Source organism: Camarhynchus parvulus, chromosome 10 (assembly GCF_901933205.1).
Source record: "Camarhynchus parvulus chromosome 10, STF_HiC, whole genome shotgun sequence".
In the NCBI taxonomy this organism is placed as follows: Eukaryota; Metazoa; Chordata; class Aves; order Passeriformes; family Thraupidae; genus Camarhynchus; species Camarhynchus parvulus.
Genome location: NC_044580.1, coordinates 3,504,560 through 3,527,178, shown reverse-complemented (window position 1 = coordinate 3,527,178; position 22,619 = coordinate 3,504,560). Strand labels below are relative to the sequence as shown.

The following is a 22,619-nucleotide window of genomic DNA, read 5'->3' as shown; positions in this document are numbered from 1 at the left end:
CATTGTAAGACTTTTTCAGTTCCTGTTCTTTCTCCTCTTTCTTTTTAGATGTATAGAAAGGGTGAGAGATACAGGAATGTGTCCCCTGTTGACGGAGTGACAAAACCATCCTCTGTCCCCTTCAAAAAGGAAAGAAACCCAGAAGTTTCTCTCCTCAATTAGGTGAAAAAGGCATCTCATAGGCTTGGGGGACTTCACCTCAAACTTAAGGATAGCCAATGGGACAGGAGCCGAAAAGTCCCTCCTGAGCAATTAACTAGAAAAAGAAGAGAACAAACAAATGGTTTTTTGTGAGATGTTTTATCTGGGGCAAGAACCTCTTGCACCTGGCTTGGTTTTTCTCTGTAAAGAGTTTGTTATTTTGCCTTTTATTAAAACCTTTTTGTTTCCAACACTGCAACAGAAGCCATCCTGCTGATTTTAGACCTCCAAAAGTAGCTGAGCTATCTTGGGTGTGAAATAGACTTCCAAGAGCTTATGGGACCTGGCTCGACAAGACTCCTATTTCAATTTTCAATCCATGGTCCTGTCCCGCAGTCCCATCTCCCGTCTCTTTGTCCCGTCCGGGTGTCCCAACCCGCAGTCCCGTCCCGCGGTCCCGTCCTGTCCCACCCCGCATGCGCGGCAGAGGGGCGCGCCCTTTCCCCGCCTCCCATTGGCTGAACCCCGCCGGCCCCGCGCTGCCATTGGCGGGCGGGCCATGGGGCGGGGCCAGGGGCGGCTATGGCGACGGGCGGCGGCGGAGCCGGGCCAGGTCCCGGTGCCGGTCCCGGTGCCGCTGCCAGCGGAGCCGGCAGCCGGCGGGGCCCGGGGGTACGTGCGGTGTACGGGCCTGCTGGGGCTGCGGGGCTGGGAGGCGAGCGTGGGGCTGGAAGGGGTATGTGCGTGGGGTTATGGGGCTGTGTGGGATATTGCACGGGGCTATGGGGCTGTGTGGGGTATCTGCATGGGGCTGTGTGGGGTATCTGCATGGGGCTGTGTGGGATATTGCATGGGGCTGTGGGGGATATGCACGGGGCTATGGGGCTGTGTGGGATATTTGCACGGGGCTGTGTGGCTGTGTGGGATATCTGCGTGGGGCTGTGTGGGGTATCTGTATGGGGCTGTGTGGGATATTGCATGGGGCTGTGGGGCTGTGTGGGATATCTGCGTGGGGCTATGGGGCTGTGTGGGATATCTGCATGGGGCTGTGTGGGATATCTGTATGGGGCTATGGGGCTGAGGAGAGCGTGGTGCAGTGTGGGGTATGTGAACAGGGGTGGTGTATTCGGTATGTCCATGGGGCAGTGTGGGGTGTGTGCACGGGGGTGGTATAGGGATGGCAGCTATTGTAGGGTGCTATAGGGTGTGTGCACAGGGGGTATAGGGCTGGGGTATGTCCATGGGGCAGTGTGGGGTGTGTGCATGGGGCTGGGGTTATTTGTAGGGCAGTGTGGGGTGTGTGCACAGAGGTTATGGGGCTGGGGGTGTCTGTAGGGCAGTGTGGGGTGTGTGCACAGGGGTTATGGGGCTGGGGTTATTTGTAGGGCAGTGTGGGGTGTGTGCACAGGGGTTATGGGGCTGGGGTATGTCCATGGGGCAGTGTGGGGTAGGTGCGTGGGGCAGTATAGGAGCAATACAGTGGGACAGTTCATCTCTCAGAGCTGCAGACAGGGAGGCACAGTACTGTATACAGTGTATAAGTATAAATATAAAATAAATATATATATATGTACACACACAGAGGTGTATCAGCACAGCATCAGCTGGCTAGGAAAGGGTATGGCACATCCAGAGGGATCTGGGGGGGCACTGCCTGCCTGGTCATTCCCACTGTAAAGCTCTGTCCTGCTAATTCCAGCTTAAGACACTGAGGCTAATCCTGGCTGTGCTCTCCAATCACCATTCCCAGTCCTCTGCTGTGTTCCTTTAATTCCATGTCCCTCCTGTGCCAACTCTCTCTGATTTTCCCTCTATTTTCTTCATTACTTCTTGTGTTTGTGGAGGTTTTTCCCTCCCCCTTGTCCTTAGGAGCGTAGGTTCTCCTTGACAATAATTGGATAAAAGGAGAAGCTTGGAAACCCCAAATTAAAATACACAATCCTTACATTTCTATTTTATTAACCTCTCAGGAAATCTCCTCTACCACCTTCTCCCAAGTATTACTGCAGCCAGGTTTGCACAGGAGCTGATGGTGACTACCTGTGCTTTGAATTAGCATCACCATTCCCAAATAATCCTCTCATCTGCTATCAGATCTGCTTATTCCTTTTCCTCTCCCTCCTCCCGGGCTGGGGAGGAGGAGCTGTCCCTGGGGACAGATTTCCCTGGGGACAGATTTCCCTGCTGACCTTGAGCTCCCAGGAAGGATCAGATGCTCTGAGGTGACTCTGCTTTACTTCATCCCTGTGGAGAGGTGCTAAATGATTCTTCCACTCTTTTTTTAGCTGATTTGGGCTGAAAAGAAGAGGCTGAACAAAGGGACAGATGTGGTGGAGAAAAGAGGTCCATACATCATGAGCAAACCTCCCTCCATCCAGGCCAAGCTGAGTAAGTGATGCTTGGTGCACTCTGCTGGGATTTTGGGTGTCATTTCCACCTCTCTCCCAGAGCTGGGGTTACCAAAAGCCCTTTTATTCCTTGGTGGGATAAAACCTTTATAAAACCCCATTAAAACCCCATAGGGATGCCTTTGGGAAAGCACTGCACTGCACCCAGGCTCACCTGCACCACTCTCCTCACCCATTCCCCAGAAGAAGAACCCCTTTGGGAGCACTTGGGGATTTTTCTCTGTGTCCCTGTGCTTGGCTTGCAGAGAGGCAGCGGGAGCTGGCAAAGGCAGCGCTGCGAAGGCAGGGGCTGCTGGGGGCACCCACTGCCCTGAAACCAACTCCTAAAAGGTCTGATCCCCTCCTCCTCTTTTCAAAATGCCTTTTGCACTTTTCTTGGGGAGACTGAGAAACTCAGAGGATTAAAAAGAAGAGTTTGGGACCTTATTCTGCTGGCTCTGTTTGGCCAGGAACACCCAGTATATTAAAATATACTGCTGTTCTCTCTATTTTGGGGATGATTTGCTGGTATGGATTTATTTGGGTATGCTGGCCACCCTGGACAGGGCCTGGGTGGGAAGGAATGGGATTCCTGCCCTGGTTTCTCATCCTGTCAGCTCCATAGATGTGTTTGCACATGAAACATCTGTGCTGGTCTCCCTCCTGCGTTTCCTGCCAGGTCTGTGAAGTTCAACAAGGGCTACACAGCGCTCAGCCAGACAGCTGATGAAAACCTGGTCTCCCTCGACTCAGACAGGTGAATAGCCCAGGATTTTTGGTAAATATCCCACGATTTTGAGGTTGGGGGTGCTCCCAGATGGCTTTTTGGGAAGCTTGATTTTCCTTGTCACTTGTAGAGCATCCCTGATGGCACTGGGCACCTCAGGGCAGTGAAACGCTCCTGCTGTCCCAGATTTCAAATACCCCTTGGGGTGGCACTGCCAGCTCCTTTTCCCCCTCAAATTCCCCTTATCTGCACCCTAAAGCCCCCATTTCCTGGCCAGCTCTGTTTCTTTCTCCCCTCAGTGACGGGGAGCCAGGATCCAGGTGTTCCTCGGGATACTCCTCCGCTGAGGCAAGTGCGGGGCTCTGACTGTGACACTGTGGGGTCCCCAGGGGCTCCCTTGTCCCCCTGACCCCTCGAGGCTCTGGCTGGGGCTGGAAGCATCACCCCCCAGGGCGTGGATGTGTGTCCATCCTGCAGAGCTCTGCTTTGTCCCCTGCAGCAGGTGACCCAGGACCTGAGCCGGCAGCTGCTGCAGGACGGGTACCACCTCGATGAGGTCCCCGATGATGAAGACCTGGATCTCATACCCCCAAAACCTGCTGCCTCCTCTTCTTGCCCCTGTTGTTTTGGAGAAAATCTCTCCTGTGTGATCCAGTAGCTGCACAAAAACAGGTCAAAATCCAGCACTTTCTTTGTCCCGTGGGATGGCTGGTGGTGTCCAGGTCCCACGCCAGGACGGTGACACAAGGACTGAACGATGCTGCTCGTGGCAGAGACCAACTGACTCCAAAAGACTTCTCATTACACTCAGCAATATCAGGGGGAGGTGGCACAGTGACATTTTGGTGACCTGCATGGGACCTGGCACTTGGCTGGGGTGGGAAGAGAGGACAGGCAGGGCCTGGCACCTCCACAGGGGTATAAAGGGAAGGAATTGGGAGTTTCTGGGGTTGGAGCTAATGGCTTATTCCCATTCTCCTCAACGCTGCTTTAATGCAGGTGAGGCACAGCCCAGGCCCCCCATCCCAGCTCTGCACAGGGCTTGGATTTGGGGGGCTGGAGAGCCTCCCGGCTGCAAACCATAAACGCTGCCTTAAACCATGGTCCTGCTCTATGACATAGAGGACAATCAGCTTCTTATACAGAAACCTTATTTAAATATTTCATGTCAAGAGACATGAACTGGTTGGGTGGGGGGCATGTTTGTTTGTTTTTGTATCTTACTTGTAAAAGGGAGCACTTAATAAACTGGATCTCATTACTCAGAAGGGGTGCTGGTGCTGTGAGGGGGACTCCTGTGTTCTCTCATCACATTTTACTCTTTTCCTGTGCCTGAGGAGCAAGGGGGGGAATCACAGCCAGCGTTGGGGGGATGCTGGAGCTGCTCCCAGCCTCTCTGTCCCCCTCCATCCTCCTGCTCCCTCCACCACGCTGCCCTTCGCCAGGGACAAAGTCACTTCTTTATTCACAGCAGCAGAGGCTCTCCTGCTCCATCATCCCCTAGGCAGACCCCTTTTACAGCCAGGGAAGGGGGACACTGGCCAGGCTTGGGAAGAGCCCACCAGAAGCAGCAGAAAGCCTGTGGTCTGCACCACCTCCAAGGAGTCGATCCACGGAACTGCTCTTTCTATACCTCAGGGCTGCTTTGGGGGTTTAACAGGTGGAGGGAGACCTTTCAAGCGAGAAGACTTTGCCCACAGCAGTTTCTATCTACTCAAACATGGAGTGTCGCGGTGGAAGTGTCCCAGGCGCTGCTCAGAGGAGGCAGCAGGCTCGGAAGAGCAGCATCCCATCGGGTGAGGAGAGGTGCAGGGAGATGCTCTCGTTGGCCGAGATGAAGAGCACGGAGCCGCGGCGCAGGGACATCTCGGAGGCTGCTGCTGTGGAGGTGCCCACGGCTGTCCCTTGGATCACCAGCAGGATGCTGGCAGAGTCCATGGCAGAGATGAGGTACAGCTTGATGGAGGCAGGGATCTGCCAAAGGAAATGTCACTGTGCTGGAGTGTCCCTCAGCTTTCCTCCTCTCTGCAGAGCTGGAAGGGGCTTGTCCCCACTCCCACCCCTTTGCTGTGCCTGCAGCAGCCCAAGCCTGGAGACCTCAGCTTGGCTGAGGGCACCCAAGACCTCTTCCTGGTTCTCTCTCTGCCCAGAGCTGCTGGAGAAGGTGAACAAGCTCCAGGGAAGGATAAAGAGACCAGCACCCCATTATGCCCAAACATCCCTCCCACCTTGCCAGGACACTGATTACACAGGTGAGCGAGCTCCAGCCAGCGCTGGTGTGTCCCACCCGGTGTCCCCAGCACGGAGCTGTCACCTCTCACCTCTATCCTCATGATGGTGAAGTCTGGCACGGGTGGGTCATAGAGGTAGACGTGAGGATCGAGCTGGCTCTGCACTGCCGGGAGGATCTTGGAGCTGCTGGGTGCTGGTGTGTAGTTGAGCATCTCACACAAGGTGAGCACATCAATGAATTTGGGCGTTAGCCCGGCACGCACCGTGTTGTCCGAGCACGCCATCACCTCCACGCAGTCTGTGGGCACGGGGCAGTGCCGTCAGCCCAGCCCAGCCCTCAGCCCAGCCCTCGGACCAGCCCCGGCCCAGCCCAGCCCAGCCCAGCCCCTCCTCCTGTCCCCATAGCCTTGCAGGATGCCGGGCTAGGAGAGCCCCCCTGACGCTCACCTCCGTGCAGGTAGGCGTGGGGCTCGTTGGCTCCCAGGAACATGGCCTCCCCTGGCTCCAGCCTCACCAGGTTCAGGAAATAAATGGTGAAGCAGCCGATGTCCCCCGGGTACTGGGAGTGCAGCCTCAGGAGCAGCTCCCCGTTGCTGCCCGACGTGTCCTTCCCTTCCGCCGCTGCGCAGGACAGACCAGGCCCAGTGTGGGGAGAGCCTCAGCCTCTCCCCAAACACAGCCCCCCGAACTGGTTTGGGGTGTCACAGCCAGCACCCACCTTCCTGGGAGATCCTCTTCACCAGCATGTTCAGCTGGTCCACGAAGAACTTCTTCTCGCTCTTCATGAGGCGGGTGAAGCACACGCGGAGCGCGGCCGAGACCCCGCGCGGGTCATCACTGCCGCTGCGCTCCAGCTGCTCCGCGGCCACCTCCCCGATCAGGGCCCGCAGCTCGGGGACATCTGTGGGGCCAGCGCCACTGAGAGCCGGCCCCAGGCCAGGGGAGAGCAGCCCCGGCCAGGAGCAGCACCCCCATCCCAGGAGAGCAGAGTCACCATCCCCACAGCAAATCCCATCCCTGGGAGTGCTGCCCGCACCCTGAACCCCATCCCAAGGGAGCACAGCCCCCATCCCCACCCCAAGCCCCATCCCAAGGGAGCAGGGCCACCATCCCCACCCCAAGCCCCATCCCAAGGGAGCAGGGCCCTCATTCCCACCCCAAACTCCATCCCAAGGGAGCATAGCCCCCATCCCCACGCCAAACCTCATTCCAAGGGAACAGAGCCACCATCCCCATCCTGAAGCCCATCCCAAGGGAGCATGGCCACCATCCACACCCCAAAGCCCATCCCAAGGGAACATGGCCACCATCCCCACCCCAGGGTCTGACCATGCCCCCTCCTCCACCCTTACTCTGGAGGAAGGAGACAATCTCCTCCACGGGCCGGAAGCCACACATGCCCTCGAAGGGGGTGAGGGCGATGGCCATTTCGGGCTTGTGGTTGGCATCGGGATAGTGCTCAGGGAACTGGGCGTGGAGCTTCGCTGCCAGCTCCTGCAGAGAGGGGACAGGAGCTGCCTGAGCTCCCCAGGACACGGGGCCCAGCTGGGCTGCCCATGTCAGGCTCTCCCTACCTTGTTGGGGTGTGCTTGGACAGACAGGGCGGTGTTGACCGACAGCACCTTGAACAGGAAGGGCAGGTGTCCCTGGAAGGCATCCTTCACCTTGGCCCCCAGGCAGGCGGGGTTGTCGGCGATCCACTGGCCCAGGGTCTTTTGGGGGATGCGGTTATCCCGGATGAGGGCATCGCCCCGGGGATGTGTGCCCATCCACAGCTGCCAGACACCAACACACACAGCTGGCACGCCGAGCCGAGCCGGGCAGCCAGCACGGATGACTTGGGCTTTTCCAGGGAGGTGATCCCTGGCAGTTCCCTCGGGGGCTGAGTCATGCCGGGCTTCCCTGCAAGCCAGGCACCCCCCAGGGGACACGGGACAGCTGAGGGGCAGCATCGTGTCCCGGCAGGACACAGGATGGTGAGAGCCACCACGGCCGCGGGGTGGGATGAACACATGGATGGACACACGGACAGAATGGACACAGAGACACACTCACCTCAGCGTAGGGCTGGTCAGGCTGGATCTGGACCAGGGGGTCGCCGCTGGCCACCAGCTTGGCCACCTCGCTCTCCAGGCCCACCTTCCCCCAGGAATAGTTCTGCACCACGCAGGACAGGGGGAACACTGCGGGAGGGAAGTCAAGTGTTAGCGGGGCACAGAAAGAACGCCCGGAAACCCTCCCGGACACGCACAGAGCCCGCGGGGCAGGTGACAGGATGTCAGAGAGGGAGAGCACCACGGCCTTGGCAGGGGACACTGTACGGACGATTTTCAACCATCACACGGCGATCTGGGGGTGCCCGGGCTGGGGGCGCGACTCACGGGCCCTCCTCCCCATCGCGCTGGGGGGTCCCCGAGGGGGTCCCGGTGTCCCATCGCGGAGCCCATCCCCGGGCGGGCGGGCGGTGGTGCCCGGTGCCCGTGCCCCGCTCACCGCGGATCTCCGCCATGGCTCGGCCGGGCAGGACCTGGCCCCCTCCCTCACCGCCCCCCCCCACGCCGCCGCCGCGCCTGACGTCACGCGGCCACGCCCACCGGGTTAACCCCGCGCGAGCTGAGCGCGCCGCCGTGACGTCACGCGGCTCCCGGTCACGCGGGTGCCCCGGAAGCGCCAGGAGCGGCGGCGGCGGGAGCGGAGCAGGAGCGGACCGCGCCCATGTCGGGCTTCGACACCAACCCGTTCGCCGACCCGGTGGACATCAACCCCTTCCAGGTGGGCGCGGGTTGCGGGCGGCCTCCCCCGGCGCGGCCCGGCCCGGCCGGGGCCCCCGTGCCCCGCACGCCGGGACGTGGCACTGAGTGAAGCGCCGCCGGCCAATGGCGGAGCCGCTCCTCCGCGCCTCGGCCAATCAGAGAGAGGGGGCGGGACCAGGGGGGCGTGAGGCGGCCGCGACCCCCGGCCCTGAGGGCGGCCTGGACCCGAGCCCGAGGTCCCGCTCCCGGTCCCTGCACTCCCGTCTGCCCGCGGGTCACGGTCCCATCTCCTCCCCTCTCTGCAGCTCCTTCCCCAGCTCCCCGCGCCGCCACGGCCGGGGGTCCCGAACCCCTTCCGCAGCGCTGTGCCCCCCCCGGGTCCCTCCCGCTGTGTCCCCGCACTCGGCTGCTCTCACCTCGAGGGGGGCTCTCCCACACAGCTGGGAATGCCTGCTCTGAGGGCTTATTCAAAATAATCCATCGCTGGAGCTCTCTGGGCCGTGCTGCGTGCCGGGCTGGTTGTCCGCTGTGTCTCTCTGGGCTTGTTTTTAAGGCGGTTCAGCTTTGAAGTGAGTTCCCGTGGCACAGCTGTGGATTTCGTGGCTCAAAGCAGAGGATTGCTGTTAAGGTCACTGAGGACTTGGTGTGTGCTCGCTGGGTTTCTCCTCTCTGGGATTAACCTCTGGAAATTGGGGTCACCGATGCAGGGAGCTGGCCTGGCACGGCCCTGTGCCGTGGTGTGACAGTCAGGGTCTGGTGCCCAGCCTCACCTCTGCTGCCTGCCTGGGATGTGAGCACAGGAAAGACTGCTTTCCTGACCTTGGATCTCAGGGCTGAGCCAAACAGAAGTTGTTTGTTGATAGAGCTGAGTCTTTTGAGGAATCAGAGTGAAAAAATTCTTTCTCTTCTTCCTCGCTTTCATTTTGACACGGTCCCGTGACTCAGGAATGGGAAGAGTTGGGATGATCGTGTTCCTCTGATGTTCCTTCTGGGGAGTGGAATATATTGCTGTTCATGGACATGGGATTTGTTGCTTTGGCTTTGAGGAAGTAAATATTCCTAGAATCACAGAGTGGTTTGGGTTAGAAGGGAAATTAAAGCTTATCCAGTCCCACCCTCTGCCACGGGCAGGGACACTTCCACTGTCCCAGGCCGCTCCAAGCCCCGTCCAACCTGGCCTGAAACATTTCCAGGGATTCAGGGATAGCCAAAACTTCTCTGGGCACCTTGTACCAGGGCCTCCCCACCTTCACAGGGAAGAATTTCCTAATATCCAATCTAATCTCTGTCAGTTTGAAGCCATTCTCTGTTCTCCTGTCACTTTGGGCCCTTGTAAAAAGTCTGTCTCCATCTTTCTTGTCATCTCCCTTCAGCTGCTTTGTGCACATTAAAGCTCTCCTGGTATCTGGCAGAACAGGGCTGTGCTCACTCTTTATTCACTGATCAAACAAAAAAAGGTTGAAGGTGATTTCCAGGCAGTAACTCCCATGTCTGGCTCACTTAACAAGGATTGACACATGTCCCACCGTGGATTCCCCTGTGAGAGCTCTTTGCAGCTCATCTGGTCCTTGTGGAAGGTTCTGTACCCTCCTCTTGGGACTGCAAGTTTTTGTCTTACCTTTTTTTTTTTTTTCCCAAGAAAAATTCCCCAGTCCCCAGCTGCTGGTTGAGAGGAATTTTTGACTGCTGCTTCCTGGAGCCTCGTTGGTCAGGTTTGAAATGGAATCCCAGCCTGTGGGACAGCCTGTTCCCTGCCAGGGGCTGGATCCAGGTGCTGGCTCTGTGCTGGGGTGACAGTGTCCCACTGACAGTGTCCCAGCCCGTGGATCTCTCCTGCCACAGCACCAGGGTTGTCCCTCCTTGCTGGAGCTCCCAGTTCACTGCTTCATCCTCCTCAAATCCTGGTGTGACCAGGGTTTCTGCCTTTTCAGGCGGCTTTGTTCATGATGTTCTTCAAGCTTTGTGTGAAATAAGCTGCTTTGGTCCTGTTAAAAATATCTCTGGCTGCTCTGTTACTTATTGTTACCAGTTAATGAGAGATGATTAACTTCCTTCCTTTATCTAGTAACCTGCTGGAAGTGGCAGCTGCCTCCAAAACTTTGATTCCAGCTTCAGACAGAGCTGGAAAGTTCCGTCCTTTCCAGAGATATCAAAAACAAAATCCTCAAGATTTCTCTCAGTGCATTTCCCAGGCAGTGGCAGCACCCTCAGTCTACAGGACTGGTTATATTTGGGGCAATACTGTGATATTTTGACAACTGTGTTAAGTTCCAGGTGATTCTAGGTTGAGCTCTTTTTCCTTGATCTCATTTAGAGAGGCCTCTCATTTTGTTTCTTTAATCTGTGAGAAGAGAAAGAAAAGGAAAAATAGAATTCCTTGCACAAACCTGTTGTACCCAAACCTTTCAGCAGCATGACAGCAACTTTGTATTTGCATTAAAGCTGCGTTTGAAAATAGTTTTAATATTCCTGGCAGTGCAGTTTGGTCCAGATGTGGAGTTATTCTGTGCTGGGGGCATCTGAAGCCATGAAAAACAGCATCACACATCCCTGGCACTCGAGGAAGTGATGGTTGGAAGGGCAGCAAATGGGATCTGCCCGTGGCACCCTGAAGGCCGAGCCAATTGTTGATCTGTGAGCACAAGCTTTGTGGCTTGTCGCCCTTATTGTGGCTCCAAGAGGTTCTGAATTAAATCTTTGTCTCCTGCTCCTTTCTAAGGCTTGTTTCTGAGAGGGTCAGCTGCCTTTTGCTGCTGGCTGGCAGAAAATAGCTGTAAAACATGAAGTTTGTGGGCAGCTCCTCGCTGATCTCTGCATTCCTGGTGCTCCCTCATCCCTCGCTGCCTGCTCCAGGCTCACAGGAGCTGCTGCCCGTGTTTCACCCTCTGCTTTCCTTCCTGCCCTCCCCAGGCACGTGTCCGAACACTTCAGCTTTGTTGCAAATTCCCTGCTCTTTGGGTTCCTATTTTAGACACGCTTGCACAATAGCAGGCAAGTTCAGCCTTGGCCTTACAGCCTAATTAAGTGATTTTTTTAAAGCTGTGCAGTGAGATGACAGCTTGTCTACCTTGGGAATCAAACTGTGGTGCAGCTGGAGCCGTGGTGCTGCTCTCCCTGCCCTTGGAGAGCCTCCAGCTTTCTTTTGGGTGCAGATGAGCCAAGGGAAGTAAAATGTGTATTTCATGGTGGTACTGTAGCATTTTTCCTTGTTCCCAGCCTGCCCACCCAGGGTCTCTGGAGGGTTGTGCAGCTCTCACTTTCCGCTTCCCACACCTTGAAGGGAGTTTCCCTTCCTTGTGCAGTTGTTTTCTGCTGGACTTTAGTCTGGACTAAAGGGTTTGTGCTGATGGGCAGCGCTGCTGTGCGTGAGGGGAAGTGTAAACTTGTGCTGACAGCCCTTATCTCTGCACAGCTGGAGATTCCAGAGGAGTCAGGAATTAAATAAAAGCCCTTTTTATCTGCGGCCTGGCAGTCCTGCTGCTTCTTCCCACTTGTTGCAGCCTTTCCTCGCTGGGGAGCTGAACTTCCCCGAGCAGCAGCATCGGAGAATGAGAGGTGATTCACAAACGAGTGTGACCTGTTGGTGGGGAGTGCCTGCCCTGCAGGAGCTCTGCAGTTACTCATTAACTGCTCCCTGTGCCTCCTGCTCAGCACCAGGCTGCGCTAGAGCCCCGTGTGAAAAACGCCAATCGCTTCTTTTTAAAATTTTAAAAGTTTAATAGTAATAAAATGGTTATAAAAATAGCGATATAATTAGAGTAATAAAAATGTTGTACAGTTTGAATTAGGACAATATGAGACAATAGAAACAAAGAGTTATGGATGTCTGGGTGCCTTTTTCTGGTCAGCATAAGCCCGAAAAAGGACACACATTAACAGGATTAACCCTTAAAAACAATAACCTGTTGCATATTCATACACCTCATACATGATGCATAAATTCCATTCAAACACAGGATTCTGTCTGGTCGGTGTCAGCTTCTTCCTCTGAATCCTGACGGCATCTCAGGGCTGAGCAAGGCAGGAAGAAGTTCGTTTCTTCTGATAAGAGGGCAATAAATTCTTTTTTTCTGAAAGATTTAGGTGTCCTGTGGCTGCTGTCTCGCTAGGAGTCCTCTCTTTAAAAAAAGTATCCTACATAGCATAGTTTCTATTTTAACATTATGTTGTAACCTAAAACTATATTTAACCCACTACTTAAGAAAATTAATGCAGCATAACTTTCTAACATGACACATATAATATTAATTTTAATATTTGCGAAAAACCAATCAGAAAAAAGGCATTTTTCACACTCGGGAATGGCTCCAGAGGGATTTTCCTCCGTGCCCCGGCTCCGTCAGCCCCGCACGCCCCGGGGCAGCCTCGGTTCCTTCTCCCCCCGTGGAGCACCAAATTAGAAGGGCTGGTCTGGACGCACGAGGTGCTCAGGGAGGGAGGAGAAGCCACTTTTTAATTTTCTGAGCCCCGCCCAGCTCTCGGGTTGCCAGGCCGGGAGGATTTCCGAGTTCAAAAAGGGCCTCGTTGCTGGGATAAGTGGGAGAAGAGTTCTCCAGAGGGTGGCACTTGGCTGCCCAAGAGGAACCTCTGCTTGCAAAGGAGTAGGTGGAAAAGAGGAGATAAAAACAGCTGTGTAAAAACCCTGCAGGTGAGGGGAGGGAGGTGTTCTGAAGTGCACAGAGCCTGTTTTAAAACATCAGAGGATGTTTAAAAGACGAGTGGGAGGTGCTGCGAGTGGAAGTGAGAGCTGTTATGCCAGCAGCATTAAAACCTCCTAAAATAATTGGTGTCACACCTCCAGCTCAATTTTCCTGAGTGTTTCACTTATCCAGAGCAATCATCGGCATTTTAGCTTGCCAGCCTCTCTCAGCCACGATCAGCTGTGTCTAAAACCTCATTTTATGTGGCTCCATGCTTGCTTTGTGAGGCCCAGCAGCATCCTGACCATGGGTGGATGAATCCAAATCCCTGGAAATTAGGAATAACTCGCTGTAGGTGAGCAGAAGTAACCTGCACAAGGTATTCCTGTGCCAAAAGCAAGTTGTGGTTGTTCAGACATCCCTCTTGGCTGAACAGGAGATTATTTCTTCTGACAAGTCTTGCCTTGCTGGTAGTCATCTCCTTGGATATTTAAATTCCATGCCAGCCAGGGCCATCTCCCTGTGGCAGGGATATGTTTCACGCCCTCAAATTCCCAGCTACCAAGCAGATGGAAAGCAGGCAGCATGGATAAGATGGACTTGGTGTTCTTAAAGGCCTTTTCCAAACTGAACAATTCAGTGCTATCAGTGGTGATAGCCCATATCCAGTGCTGATTTCTCCTTGTGCTCTGTCCCTGCAGGACCCCTCGGTGACACAGCTCACAAACACCAGCCAAAGTGGCTTGGATGAATTCAACCCCTTTTCTGAGAGCTCCCAGCGGGTAAGTGCCACGTGTCCTTGTGCTCTGTGTGCCTGGTGCTGCTTTTAGTGGTGTAGAAGGTCCCTTGATAGGTGCAGCTTAAAAAAAGAGGAATTCACGGCTGATTTCTGTAGCCCCACATTTCTCTTCACAGAGAAAAGCAAAGCACAATTCTTCCCAAGAATATTTCTGGGGCTCACATTCTCTGAACCTCAGAGAAAGAAAACACAAATCTTATCATTTTTTCTCCCTGTGTTTGTGCAGAAGTAGAATACAACATAGAGATTTTTTTACCCAAAGTGATGGTGTTTTGTTTCCTTGGCTATCAGGGCCAAGAGTGTGTGTGTGTGTGTCAGGGCTGTTGAATGACAGTCATGAGATACAGGGCAAGGTAAGCAGTGTGTGCAGAGTGAGTGCTGGGCAGATTCAGTTTTAGATTTATAGAATAATATAGTATAATAAAGTAATGAATTAACCTTCTAATATCAATGGAGTCAGGTGCATCATTCTCTCCCCTCATTGGGGCCATCACAGCACAACTCTAGATTTCCCCGTGGATGTGGCTCATGGTGTGCAGGAGAGGGAAATTGCTCCTGCACTGGAGCAGTAATGAGCTCCCAGCTGGAGCTCTCCACAGGCATGGAACAGCTCCTCTCCAGCTGGCTGCTGGCTCCCAGGGAAGCCCCGTGAAGTGTGAAGGGGAAGATGGTTTGTGGCCAGGGCACTGTAGCATTTATTTCCTCCCTGGGCTGGGAGCTGAGCTGCCCTGGCCACTGAGGGATGGCTGGGAGAGCCTCACTCTTATTCCCTGGCTGCTGCCATGAGCCAGGTGGGAGAAGGAGGGCAGGAAGGCGAGATTTGTGCTTTAAACAATTCACCAAGAGCCCTTTGTGTTTCTCCTGCCCTGTTTTTCCTGGCCCCTGTCTCTCGCAGACGAATGCGGCGCGGACGACGCCGGCGGTGCAGCCCTCGGGCCACTCGCAGCCTGCTGTGCTGCAGACATCTGTGGAGCCCACACCACAGGTACAGCCCCTCTGGGCTGCCCTCCCAGCCTCCTCCAGCTCCCAGGGCCTCTGGGAGCACAGCATTCCCTGGGGTGGGCACTGGGAAGCTGCAGGTGGGCTTTTCAACTTGTATTTCTGAGGCAGATCTTTGTAGGGAATACGCGCCTAGAGTTCTTCTTCTATCTCCTTCCCTGTCCCTCTGGTGGCAGAGCTTGCTTTGCGTTGTGTCCTGTTGGCTCTGGCTTCCCTCTGGAAATCCTGGAATGAATCCTGCTAATGCTTTTAGCTTAGTTCTGGTGTCTGGTCAGACACGCTCAGTGCCAGGAGAATAAATGCAAGTACCCAGCTGCCAGCACCACCTCATCCAAAGAGCTGGGAGAAAGAATAATTTCTCAGAATACAAAACAGGTAGAAGTGATCCTTAAGACGTGTGGTAGGCAGCTGGGAAGGGGATTGTCCTGGTAAGCCCAGGAGCCCTGCTCACCACTCTGGAGTGATGAGCTCAGAGCAGTCAGGTGAAGTGTGAGGTAGAAGAAGCTGTGGATAAGCTCCTCCTGCCAGCCCTAACTTCCTGTAGGATAACTTGATTTTGTCCTCCAGTGGCAGAATCAAGATGTCAGGGGCTGAGCTTTCACGCCACCCTGTGCCCAAGGTGTCAGGGGCTGAGCTTTCATGTCACCCTATGTCCTGCTTCCTTCCCAGCCTGGCACCCAGTGGTGCCACCACAGCCCAGGGCAGGCCAGGGCTGACCTCTCTGATGTTTGTCCCCTCCCCAGGCCGTGGCTGCAGCAGCACAGGCAGGGCTGCTCCAGCAGCAGGCAGAGCTAGAGAGGAAGGCAGCTGAGCTGGAGAAGAAGGAAAGGGAACTGCAGAGCCACGCAGCCAGCATCGACCGTGAGTACTGACTCCTGCCCAGGGCAGCCTGGGTCCCTTGGTTTGCCAGGATTTCAGGAAAACTCCCTGTGGCAACCCTTCTGGGACAGTGCCTGGCATCCCACAGCTTCCAAGATGGGAAGGTGGGATGCTGGAGGCCAGCTCTGCTGGGTCCCTGCCCTCAAGCAGCTGCATTTCACCACCAAAAGCTCTCAAGCACTGATGTGTGCCCGTGTCAGAGCTGGTGAGTGACTCTGCCACGCTGAGGCTTCTCACTGACAGCAGCAAAGCTCTTCTCCTCAGCCTCAACACTCTTTTAACCACAGGAACCCAATATTTTTCCCCTAATCTTGGTTTGAAGTGGCTGAATCTGGGCTTGCAGGGCTGAGTGATGGTGGCTGTGATGGCCCTTTGGCCAGTGCAGGGGAATTCTGCCTTTTTCAAGGGAAAACCCCTGCACACAGCTGCTGTGCCAGCAGTTTATCCCATTCCTGCTGTGCTGCCTGCTCAGATGTAGGAGCTGCCCAACCCCTGGGCTCTGCCAAGGTTTTAATGCATGAATTAAACAATAGCTGAACAACTGCTTGGAAATTCTGAGCTGGGAATTAGTCTTTGAATGAGAGAAGAGCAAGTGAAGAGCTGCTCCTTCCTCCCTCCCACAGCGAGGCAGAACAACTGGCCTCCTCTCCCCAAGAGGTGTCCCATCAAGCCCTGCTTCTATCAGGACTTCTCTGCAGACATCCCAGCTGACTACCAGCGGATATGCAAGATGCTCTATTACTTGTGGATGTGTAAGTAATGGCCTCACCTGCAGTCACAATTCTTTTGGAGGAGGTTCTGTGTGCAAAGCTGAGCTCTGTCACACTGTAAATGCTGTCGGTGTTGTCTGCAAGGCTAAAGTCAGGTTTCCCTCTTACTTATGAAGGTAAATGTGAAGAACCTCGAGTTTATGCTTTGGGAATAGCTCATTCATGACAAAATTTTAATTGTTTAATGGAGGCTTGAGCACCTATTTAAGATTTGGCCGTGAGCAGCAGGATCAGATGAGCTTCTTAGGTCAAGCTCTGTTTCCCTTCTGAGGGAGGCAGGGAAATGAGATGGCCCAAAGTCACCTTAATTTCTGCATCTCTCCCTGTGTTCAGTGAGACACTGGAGATGCTTTGGAGTTTCCAAGAGCTTGCTGATGTTGTTTTTCTCTCTCTCCCACCCCAAACAGTGCATTCCATCACCCTGCTCCTAAACCTGCTGGCTTGCCTGGCGTGGTTCACAGTGGACAACAGCAGAGGAGTGGACTTTGGGCTCTCCATTCTGTGGTTAATTTTATTCACCCCTTGTGCCTTTCTCTGTTGGTACCGACCAATTTACAAGGCTTTCAGGCAAGTACTGGGTTGGTTTTTTCTGTAACAGGGATGTATCTCTTAGTGGGAGGAGCTTTGGGTTTATCTGTTCCCATCGTGTTTTGCCCTCAGGATTTTTCCAGCTCTTTGCATCATTAGATAAACCCAAACCACTGTGTTGCTAAACATATTAGATCTGTCTGATAGAACTTAATTATGGTGATCCTTTTTCATCCTGAAATCCAAGCCTAGGCAGACAGAGGACACTTTGAATTCATTTTTTATTCACTTTATTCATTCCTAAGACACTGTTTGGTACACTGATGTCGAGCACACTGTGTTTGTTGAGGGAGCTGCCTTCACCCCATCTTGCTCTGGGCAGAGCACTGCATCTGCAGTGGACACATTTAGGTGCCCAAATTCCTCCCCTCAACAGCTCTTCCCTGGAGAAAGAAGTTCACTGAAGCTGTTCCTCTCCTCTCAGAGCAGAGGCTCAGTGCAAGGATCACAGGTTTCACTCCTGTTGCCATCTCTCTCGCAGGTCTGACAGCTCCTTCAGCTTCTTCGTCTTCTTTTTCATCTTCTTCTGCCAAATAGCAATCTACATCATCCAGGCTGTTGGAATTCCTGGCTGGGGAGACAGGTGAGCTTGGCTTTGCTGCCTGCCATGTCACACATCCTTTTTCTCACTGGGGCTGTGACTGGCAGGAGCTTTGGGACCTGCTTCTGACAGCTGCCTGTTCTTTCTGCTGTGTTTTTCCTCTCTCAGCTCATGGCAGGTCTCAGCTGCCTCCCTTCTCTGCTCTTCCCATCCTAATCCCAGTGTGTGAAGGGGAGGATGTGAATTACTGGATATTGGGCAGGAATCTTTCCCTCACAGGGTGCCCAGAGCAGCTGTGGCTGCCCCTGGATCCCTGGCAGTGTCCAAGGCTGGGTTGGATGGGACTTGGAGCACGCTGGCATAGTGGGAATTGTCCCTGCCCATGGCAGGGAGGTGGAATGTGATGAGTTTGGAGGCCCCTTCTGACCCAAACTGTTCTGTGATTCTTTGAGAACTCTTCTGTGCCTCTTTTCCCTCACTCAGTACAGATCATATTTGCTCCTCTGGTGTGAACCAGATCTGCCTTGTTCAAACTGGAGCCTTCCCTGACAGCAGTGTGGGGCTGAGGGATCTCTGACCTGAAATCTGGGTACTGCTCAGCCTCATACTGCTGCTACCACCCCAACTCTGTCCCCAAACTCTTCCTGAATCCCTCTGGAGCGTGTGCTTGGTGGGCTGAGATAAGCAGAGAGGCTTTTAGCCTCTCCCTTTCTCAGTGACATTGTCCAGAAGGGTGAGCTTGGGCTTTTGGAGCAGATCCAGCAGCCTCATGCCAGCAGCTGTGCCCTGCAGGGAGAGCACAGCCTTTCCTGTCACCTTGCTGCCCCTGCTGCAGCTGCTGTTCTGGAGTCAGGGAGCTCAGGGAAGGTTGGCAGTCCATTCTGGAGCTCAGGGGGAGGTCAGCAGCCTGTTCTGGAGCTCAGGGAAAGTTAGCAGCATGTTCTGGAGCTCAGGGAAGGTTAGCAGTCCATTCTGGAGCTCAGAGAAGGTTGGCAGTACATTCTGGAGCTCAGAGAAGGTTGGCAGTACATTCTGGAGCTCAGGGAAGGTCAGCAGCCTGTTCTGGAGCTCAGGGAAGGTTGGCAGCCTGTTCTGGAGCTCAGGGAAGGTTAGCAGTCCATTCTGGAGCTCAGGGAAGGTTGGCAGTACATTCTGGAGCTCAGGGAAGGTCAGCAGCCTGTTCTGGAGCTCAGGGAAAGTTAGCAGCCTGTTCTGGAGCTCAGGGAAGGTTGGCAGTACATTCTGGAGCTCAGGGAAGGTTAGCAGCCTGTTCTGGAATCAGGGAGCTCAGGGGAAGGTCAGCAGCCTGTTCTGGAATCAGGGAGCTCGGGGTGAGGTTAGCAGCTCCCATTCTGGAATCAGGGAGCTCCGGGAAGGGAAGGTCAGCAGCCTGTTCTGGAGTCAGGGAGCTCAGGGAAGGTCAGCAGCCCGTGGTGCCTGTCCCAGGGCAGCCTCCAGGCAGGAGCTGCTGTCTATTTCTGCCCTGTGCCTGCAGAAGGGCCCGTGGGCAGCGCTGTCCCTGCCTCCCCCCTGCCCGAGTCACGGGGGATGGGGAGAGGGTTCAGTCTGCCCTGGAGAGGCTGCCTGCAGCTCTCTGCTCAGTTCCCGGCTGCCAGCCAGCATGGGTATTTTTGGCTGCAGTGTGTGGTGTGCCTTTCTGCTTCACTGTGCTGCCAGGAGCGGTGCCACACATGGGATGGGACCCATCCCTCCTGCTGCTGCTGGCACACGGTGTGTTGGTGGAGCACTTGGAAAGGTTCCTTTCTCCAGCACCCAGGAAGGTGTTCTGAGTGAGGTGTCTTGGTATTTTCAGCCACAGCCAAGTGCTGGTAACTCTGTGAATTTTCCCTGTCCCTTCCCTTCAACAACTCCCAGTGTCTGGAACTTAGAATGGTGGAATCACAGAATGCTTTGGGTTGGAAGGACCATGGGCAGGGACACCTTCCACTATCCCAGGTTGCTCCAGTCCCCATCCAGCCTGGCCTGGGGCACTTCCAGGGATGGAGCAGCCACAGCAGCCAGGGTTTCACCACCTCCATCCCTTCCTGCCTCTCCCTCCTGCTCCCGACCCTTTCATCCCTGTCAGGGTCACACTTATGTCCAGGCTCCAGACCTGCCAGCTGATCTCTCCCAGTTCAGCTGTTCCAGCCTATCTTTACCCCACTTGGCTGAATTTTGAGAAGGTGCCCATGGAAGTCACTGTTGGCGCCAAGGGTATTGATTTTGCTGCCTGAGGGGAGGGCACAGGGCTGGAATGTGGGTGGGATGAGCACAATCCTCCTCTAAAAATGCTAATGGAAACTCTATCCCCAAAACAAAGGCCTGGACGAGCTCCAGGCTCCCGTTTCCACAGCTGCTTGGTTTTGTGCTGCCCTGTAACCTTCCCCTGCAGCACGGCTGGCTGTGCTCCCTGCCGTGCTCCAGCTGTGCTGGAATGCTGTCCATGCCCAGCCCCTCTCTCTCCTGTCCCTGGCAGCGGCTGGATCGCGGCGCTGTCGGAGGTGCACGGCAACGTGGCCGTGGTGGTGATCATGATGGTGGTGGCAGCCTTCTTCACGCTCTGCGCCGTGCTCTCCCTCTTCCTCCTCAAGCAGGTGAGTTCCTCGGGGGCCAGCAGAGCTCAGGCTGCCCCCAGGGCTCCTGGGTTTGATGCCTCCCTTCACTCACCTGGGAATGATGGTGGGATGGGGGCATTGGTGGGTCAGGAGGTTTTAATTAAAGTGTTTTTGCTTGTGCCTCCTGCAGTGATGCCAAACTTTTTGGACAGTCTTGAAGTGGGAAGTAGCCTCCCTTTGGAGTCATAGAATCATGAAATGATTTGGGAAGGGACCTTGGAGCTCATCTTACGTCCTGCCAAAGGCAGGGACGCTTTCCACTATCCCAGGGTGCTCCAAGCCCTGTCCAACCTGGCCTGGAACATTTCCAGGGATCCAGGGGCAGCCACAGCTTCTCTGGGCAACCTGTGCCAGGGCCTGCCCACCCTCACAGAGAAGGATTTTTTTCCAGGTATCCCATGTAACCCTGCCCTCTGGCAGTTTAAAGCCATTGCCCCTTGTCATGCCTGGAGCTGGCAGAGCAGAGGTGGCCTTGGCTCTGTTCAGCACCCAGGGATTTTCAGTCACTGCTCCCCCAGCATTGTGGGGCCTTTCAAAGCCTGGTGGGATCCCAGTGAGTGCCTTCCCACTGGTTCTAAACCCAGCCCTCCTCCCTCCTCCTGCCTGCCAACAGCAGGGCTGGATTTCTGCAGGAACAGCAGAAATGGAGCTTGGGGGAAGCCAAGGACAGGCTGGACTCATCCTCTTTCTGTTGGTACTTCCTTCTGCTCTCCTGGCTTTATCTTGAAGGAAACACCTGATGCTGTTGGCACCTTCAGGTCCTGCCCTGCAGTAAATACTGAGTTAAGCCTGAGCCATCATGGTGTGGGGAGTTTTGGGACTGAAACCACTAATTTTGCTGAGAGCTCCACATTTTTCAGCAAATGAGGCTCTCCTGAAATCTGCCATGGAGCCACTGGCTGCAGCCCATGCTCTGCAGCTGTCCAGGGAGCTGCTTAGCCAAGGACAAGCTGCGTGTGTGCAGCAATCCCACAGCCACGGGCTGATTTCAATCCCTCTTTCCCTCCCCTGTCGTCCCCAGGTGCATTCCCTGTATCGGCGCACAGGAGCCAGCTTCCAGAGGGCCCAGGAGGAGTTTTCCCAAGGCATCCTCACCAACAGGAGCTTCCAGAACGCAGCAGCTGGGGCAGCCTCCTCAGCTGCACAGAGTGCTTTCAGAGGGAACTAACCCTGCCCAGCAAATCCAGCCTTTCTTCCTGGGCTGCCTCCCTCTTGTTTCCTCTGCCCTCATCTCCCCAACCTTCTATTTTTGTTTTTGTTTTTTTTTTTTCTGAAAATGCACTTTTTTTGGGGGTACCATGTGAGCTCTGTGATGCCGACACTCCTGATGAGAAGAGGTTTTTTTTTGGCTTCAGCTGAGCTACGGTTTGGATGATGATTCCTTTTCCCTGTCTTGTTTTAGGGTGTGGGGAGATGGGGGAAGACATTCTCTGAGGCAAATATTCCTCTCTCCAGGACCTTCCAGGTGTTTGTCTCTTCCTCCCCTCACTCTGTCTGTAGCAGGAAGATGAGGGGAAGCAGGTTTTTGATTTTACTCTCTCTTCTCTTGGCCTTTGCTATGAAGAATTTGATTATCTGCTGTTTCGGGAGGGTTTTGTAACGTGCATGTAGTTGATGTCGTTAATTTTAAGAACAGAAACTGTACTTTTGGTTTATTACACTCACACAATGCTGTATTTTGACCTCATAACTGCTGGGCTTCCTGAGAGCCACGAAGGAAAATCTGGGAGCAGGGGGGAGTTTGTGGGGGGGGGATGTGTTTCCCCTGGTCCCCCCAGGGCACATCCCTTGCTTCCAGGAGGATCCTGCAGGTGCCAGCCCTGGGCACGGAGAGGGGGAGAAGGGATCGGTGGAGGCGGAGTCTTCTCAGTGACTTGAGACCAAGGAGAGGGAGGGGAAAAGGGATTTTGGTTTGGATCCCAGCTCAGGCTTGGGGCAGCTGAGGATGCCGGGTCACACAGTGCCTGTGACGCCCTTCTCCAGCTAACCTCGAATGAGTCTTTCTCCAGGGAAGGCTCCTCCCTGCCTTCCTCCCGACGAGTTTAAGTTTTATTTTTTAGCTGGGAAGGAACTGTTTCCATGTGTGTTCAGCTGCATCCCAAGATGGGATATCCCTTGGGGCGCAGAGGGCGGATGGAGGCAGGTTCCCACCTCTCCCTCCCTCAGCCCCGTGGTTTGGGTGGTGGGAGGGGGTTTAATTAAGCAGATTTGGCTTTGCGGTGCCCCTTTACCGGGCTGGGGTTGTATCAGACCGCCCTCCTGTGCCGGTGAGGGGCGGCGGGGGGCGCTGGGATACAGAAATCGGTATTTTTACACCCTTTTCCTCCTGTATCATTGGATTTTTTTCCCCCTGCGTCTGATCTTTTAATGTTTAAAAAATTATTAATAAAAAATTGTTCATGTGGTCCAGACACGGCGCCCGTGCAGCGGCGGGGGGGCGTGGCCTGTTGTGATTGGCGGGTTGGGGGCGTGTCCAATATTGACGAGGTGGAGCCAAGGGCGTGGAGATGAAATGCGTGGGCGTGGCCATGGTTGCTGTGGGCGTGGC

General features: G+C 54.7%; 3 protein-coding genes across 3 annotated transcripts; 2 read left to right on the top strand and 1 right to left on the bottom strand.

The window, feature by feature from the left end:
* Positions 1–716: 716 nt before the first annotated feature.
* Positions 717–4,515, top strand: FAM219B (family with sequence similarity 219 member B). The gene is made up of 6 exons (XM_030955460.1): positions 717–813; positions 2,427–2,529; positions 2,795–2,879; positions 3,208–3,285; positions 3,555–3,603; positions 3,755–4,515. The coding sequence occupies exons 1-6, from the start codon at positions 724–726 to the stop codon at positions 3,911–3,913; spliced, it is 564 nt and encodes a 187-aa protein (XP_030811320.1). The 5' UTR covers positions 717–723; the 3' UTR covers positions 3,914–4,515.
* Positions 4,467–8,023, bottom strand: MPI (mannose phosphate isomerase). Its single transcript, XM_030955458.1, has 8 exons — positions 7,981–8,023; positions 7,543–7,670; positions 7,062–7,262; positions 6,840–6,981; positions 6,206–6,388; positions 5,935–6,108; positions 5,577–5,785; positions 4,467–5,229 (listed from the first exon to the last, which is right to left on the bottom strand). Exons 1-8 carry the CDS (start codon positions 7,994–7,996, stop codon positions 5,011–5,013), a joined length of 1,272 nt encoding a protein of 423 aa, XP_030811318.1. The 5' UTR covers positions 7,997–8,023; the 3' UTR covers positions 4,467–5,010.
* A 101-nt stretch (positions 8,024–8,124) lies between these two features.
* SCAMP2 (secretory carrier membrane protein 2) lies at positions 8,125–22,482 on the top strand. Its single transcript, XM_030955459.1, has 9 exons — positions 8,125–8,259; positions 13,582–13,662; positions 14,575–14,664; positions 15,422–15,539; positions 16,181–16,309; positions 16,735–16,894; positions 17,397–17,498; positions 19,933–20,050; positions 21,093–22,482. Exons 1-9 carry the CDS (start codon positions 8,203–8,205, stop codon positions 21,237–21,239), a joined length of 1,002 nt encoding a protein of 333 aa, XP_030811319.1. The 5' UTR covers positions 8,125–8,202; the 3' UTR covers positions 21,240–22,482.
* Positions 22,483–22,619: the final 137 nt, after the last annotated feature.

What these genes read in the sequence shown, in the direction of transcription:
- FAM219B (XM_030955460.1), top strand. Translation starts at nt 724, where the DNA reads ATGGCGACGGGCGGCGGCGGAGCCGGGCCAGGTCCCGGTGCCGGTCCC. An exon ending in CTCCATCCAGGCCAAGCTGA is followed by an intron (nt 2,530 to 2,794) that starts GTAAGTGATGCT and finishes CTTGGCTTGCAG; the next exon opens with AGAGGCAGCGGGAGCTGGCA. An exon ending in CTGAAACCAACTCCTAAAAG is followed by an intron (nt 2,880 to 3,207) that starts GTCTGATCCCCT and finishes GTTTCCTGCCAG; the next exon opens with GTCTGTGAAGTTCAACAAGG.
- MPI (XM_030955458.1), bottom strand. An exon ending in CCACGCCTACCTGCACGGAG is followed by an intron (nt 5,786 to 5,934) that starts GTGAGCGTCAGG and finishes CCGTGCCCACAG; the next exon opens with ACTGCGTGGAGGTGATGGCG. An exon ending in TCACCATCATGAGGATAGAG is followed by an intron (nt 5,230 to 5,576) that starts GTGAGAGGTGAC and finishes TTCCTTTGGCAG; the next exon opens with ATCCCTGCCTCCATCAAGCT.
- SCAMP2 (XM_030955459.1), top strand. Translation starts at nt 8,203, where the DNA reads ATGTCGGGCTTCGACACCAACCCGTTCGCCGACCCGGTGGACATCAAC. An exon ending in CCACGCAGCCAGCATCGACC is followed by an intron (nt 15,540 to 16,180) that starts GTGAGTACTGAC and finishes TCCCTCCCACAG; the next exon opens with CGAGGCAGAACAACTGGCCT. An exon ending in CCCTCTTCCTCCTCAAGCAG is followed by an intron (nt 20,051 to 21,092) that starts GTGAGTTCCTCG and finishes TGTCGTCCCCAG; the next exon opens with GTGCATTCCCTGTATCGGCG.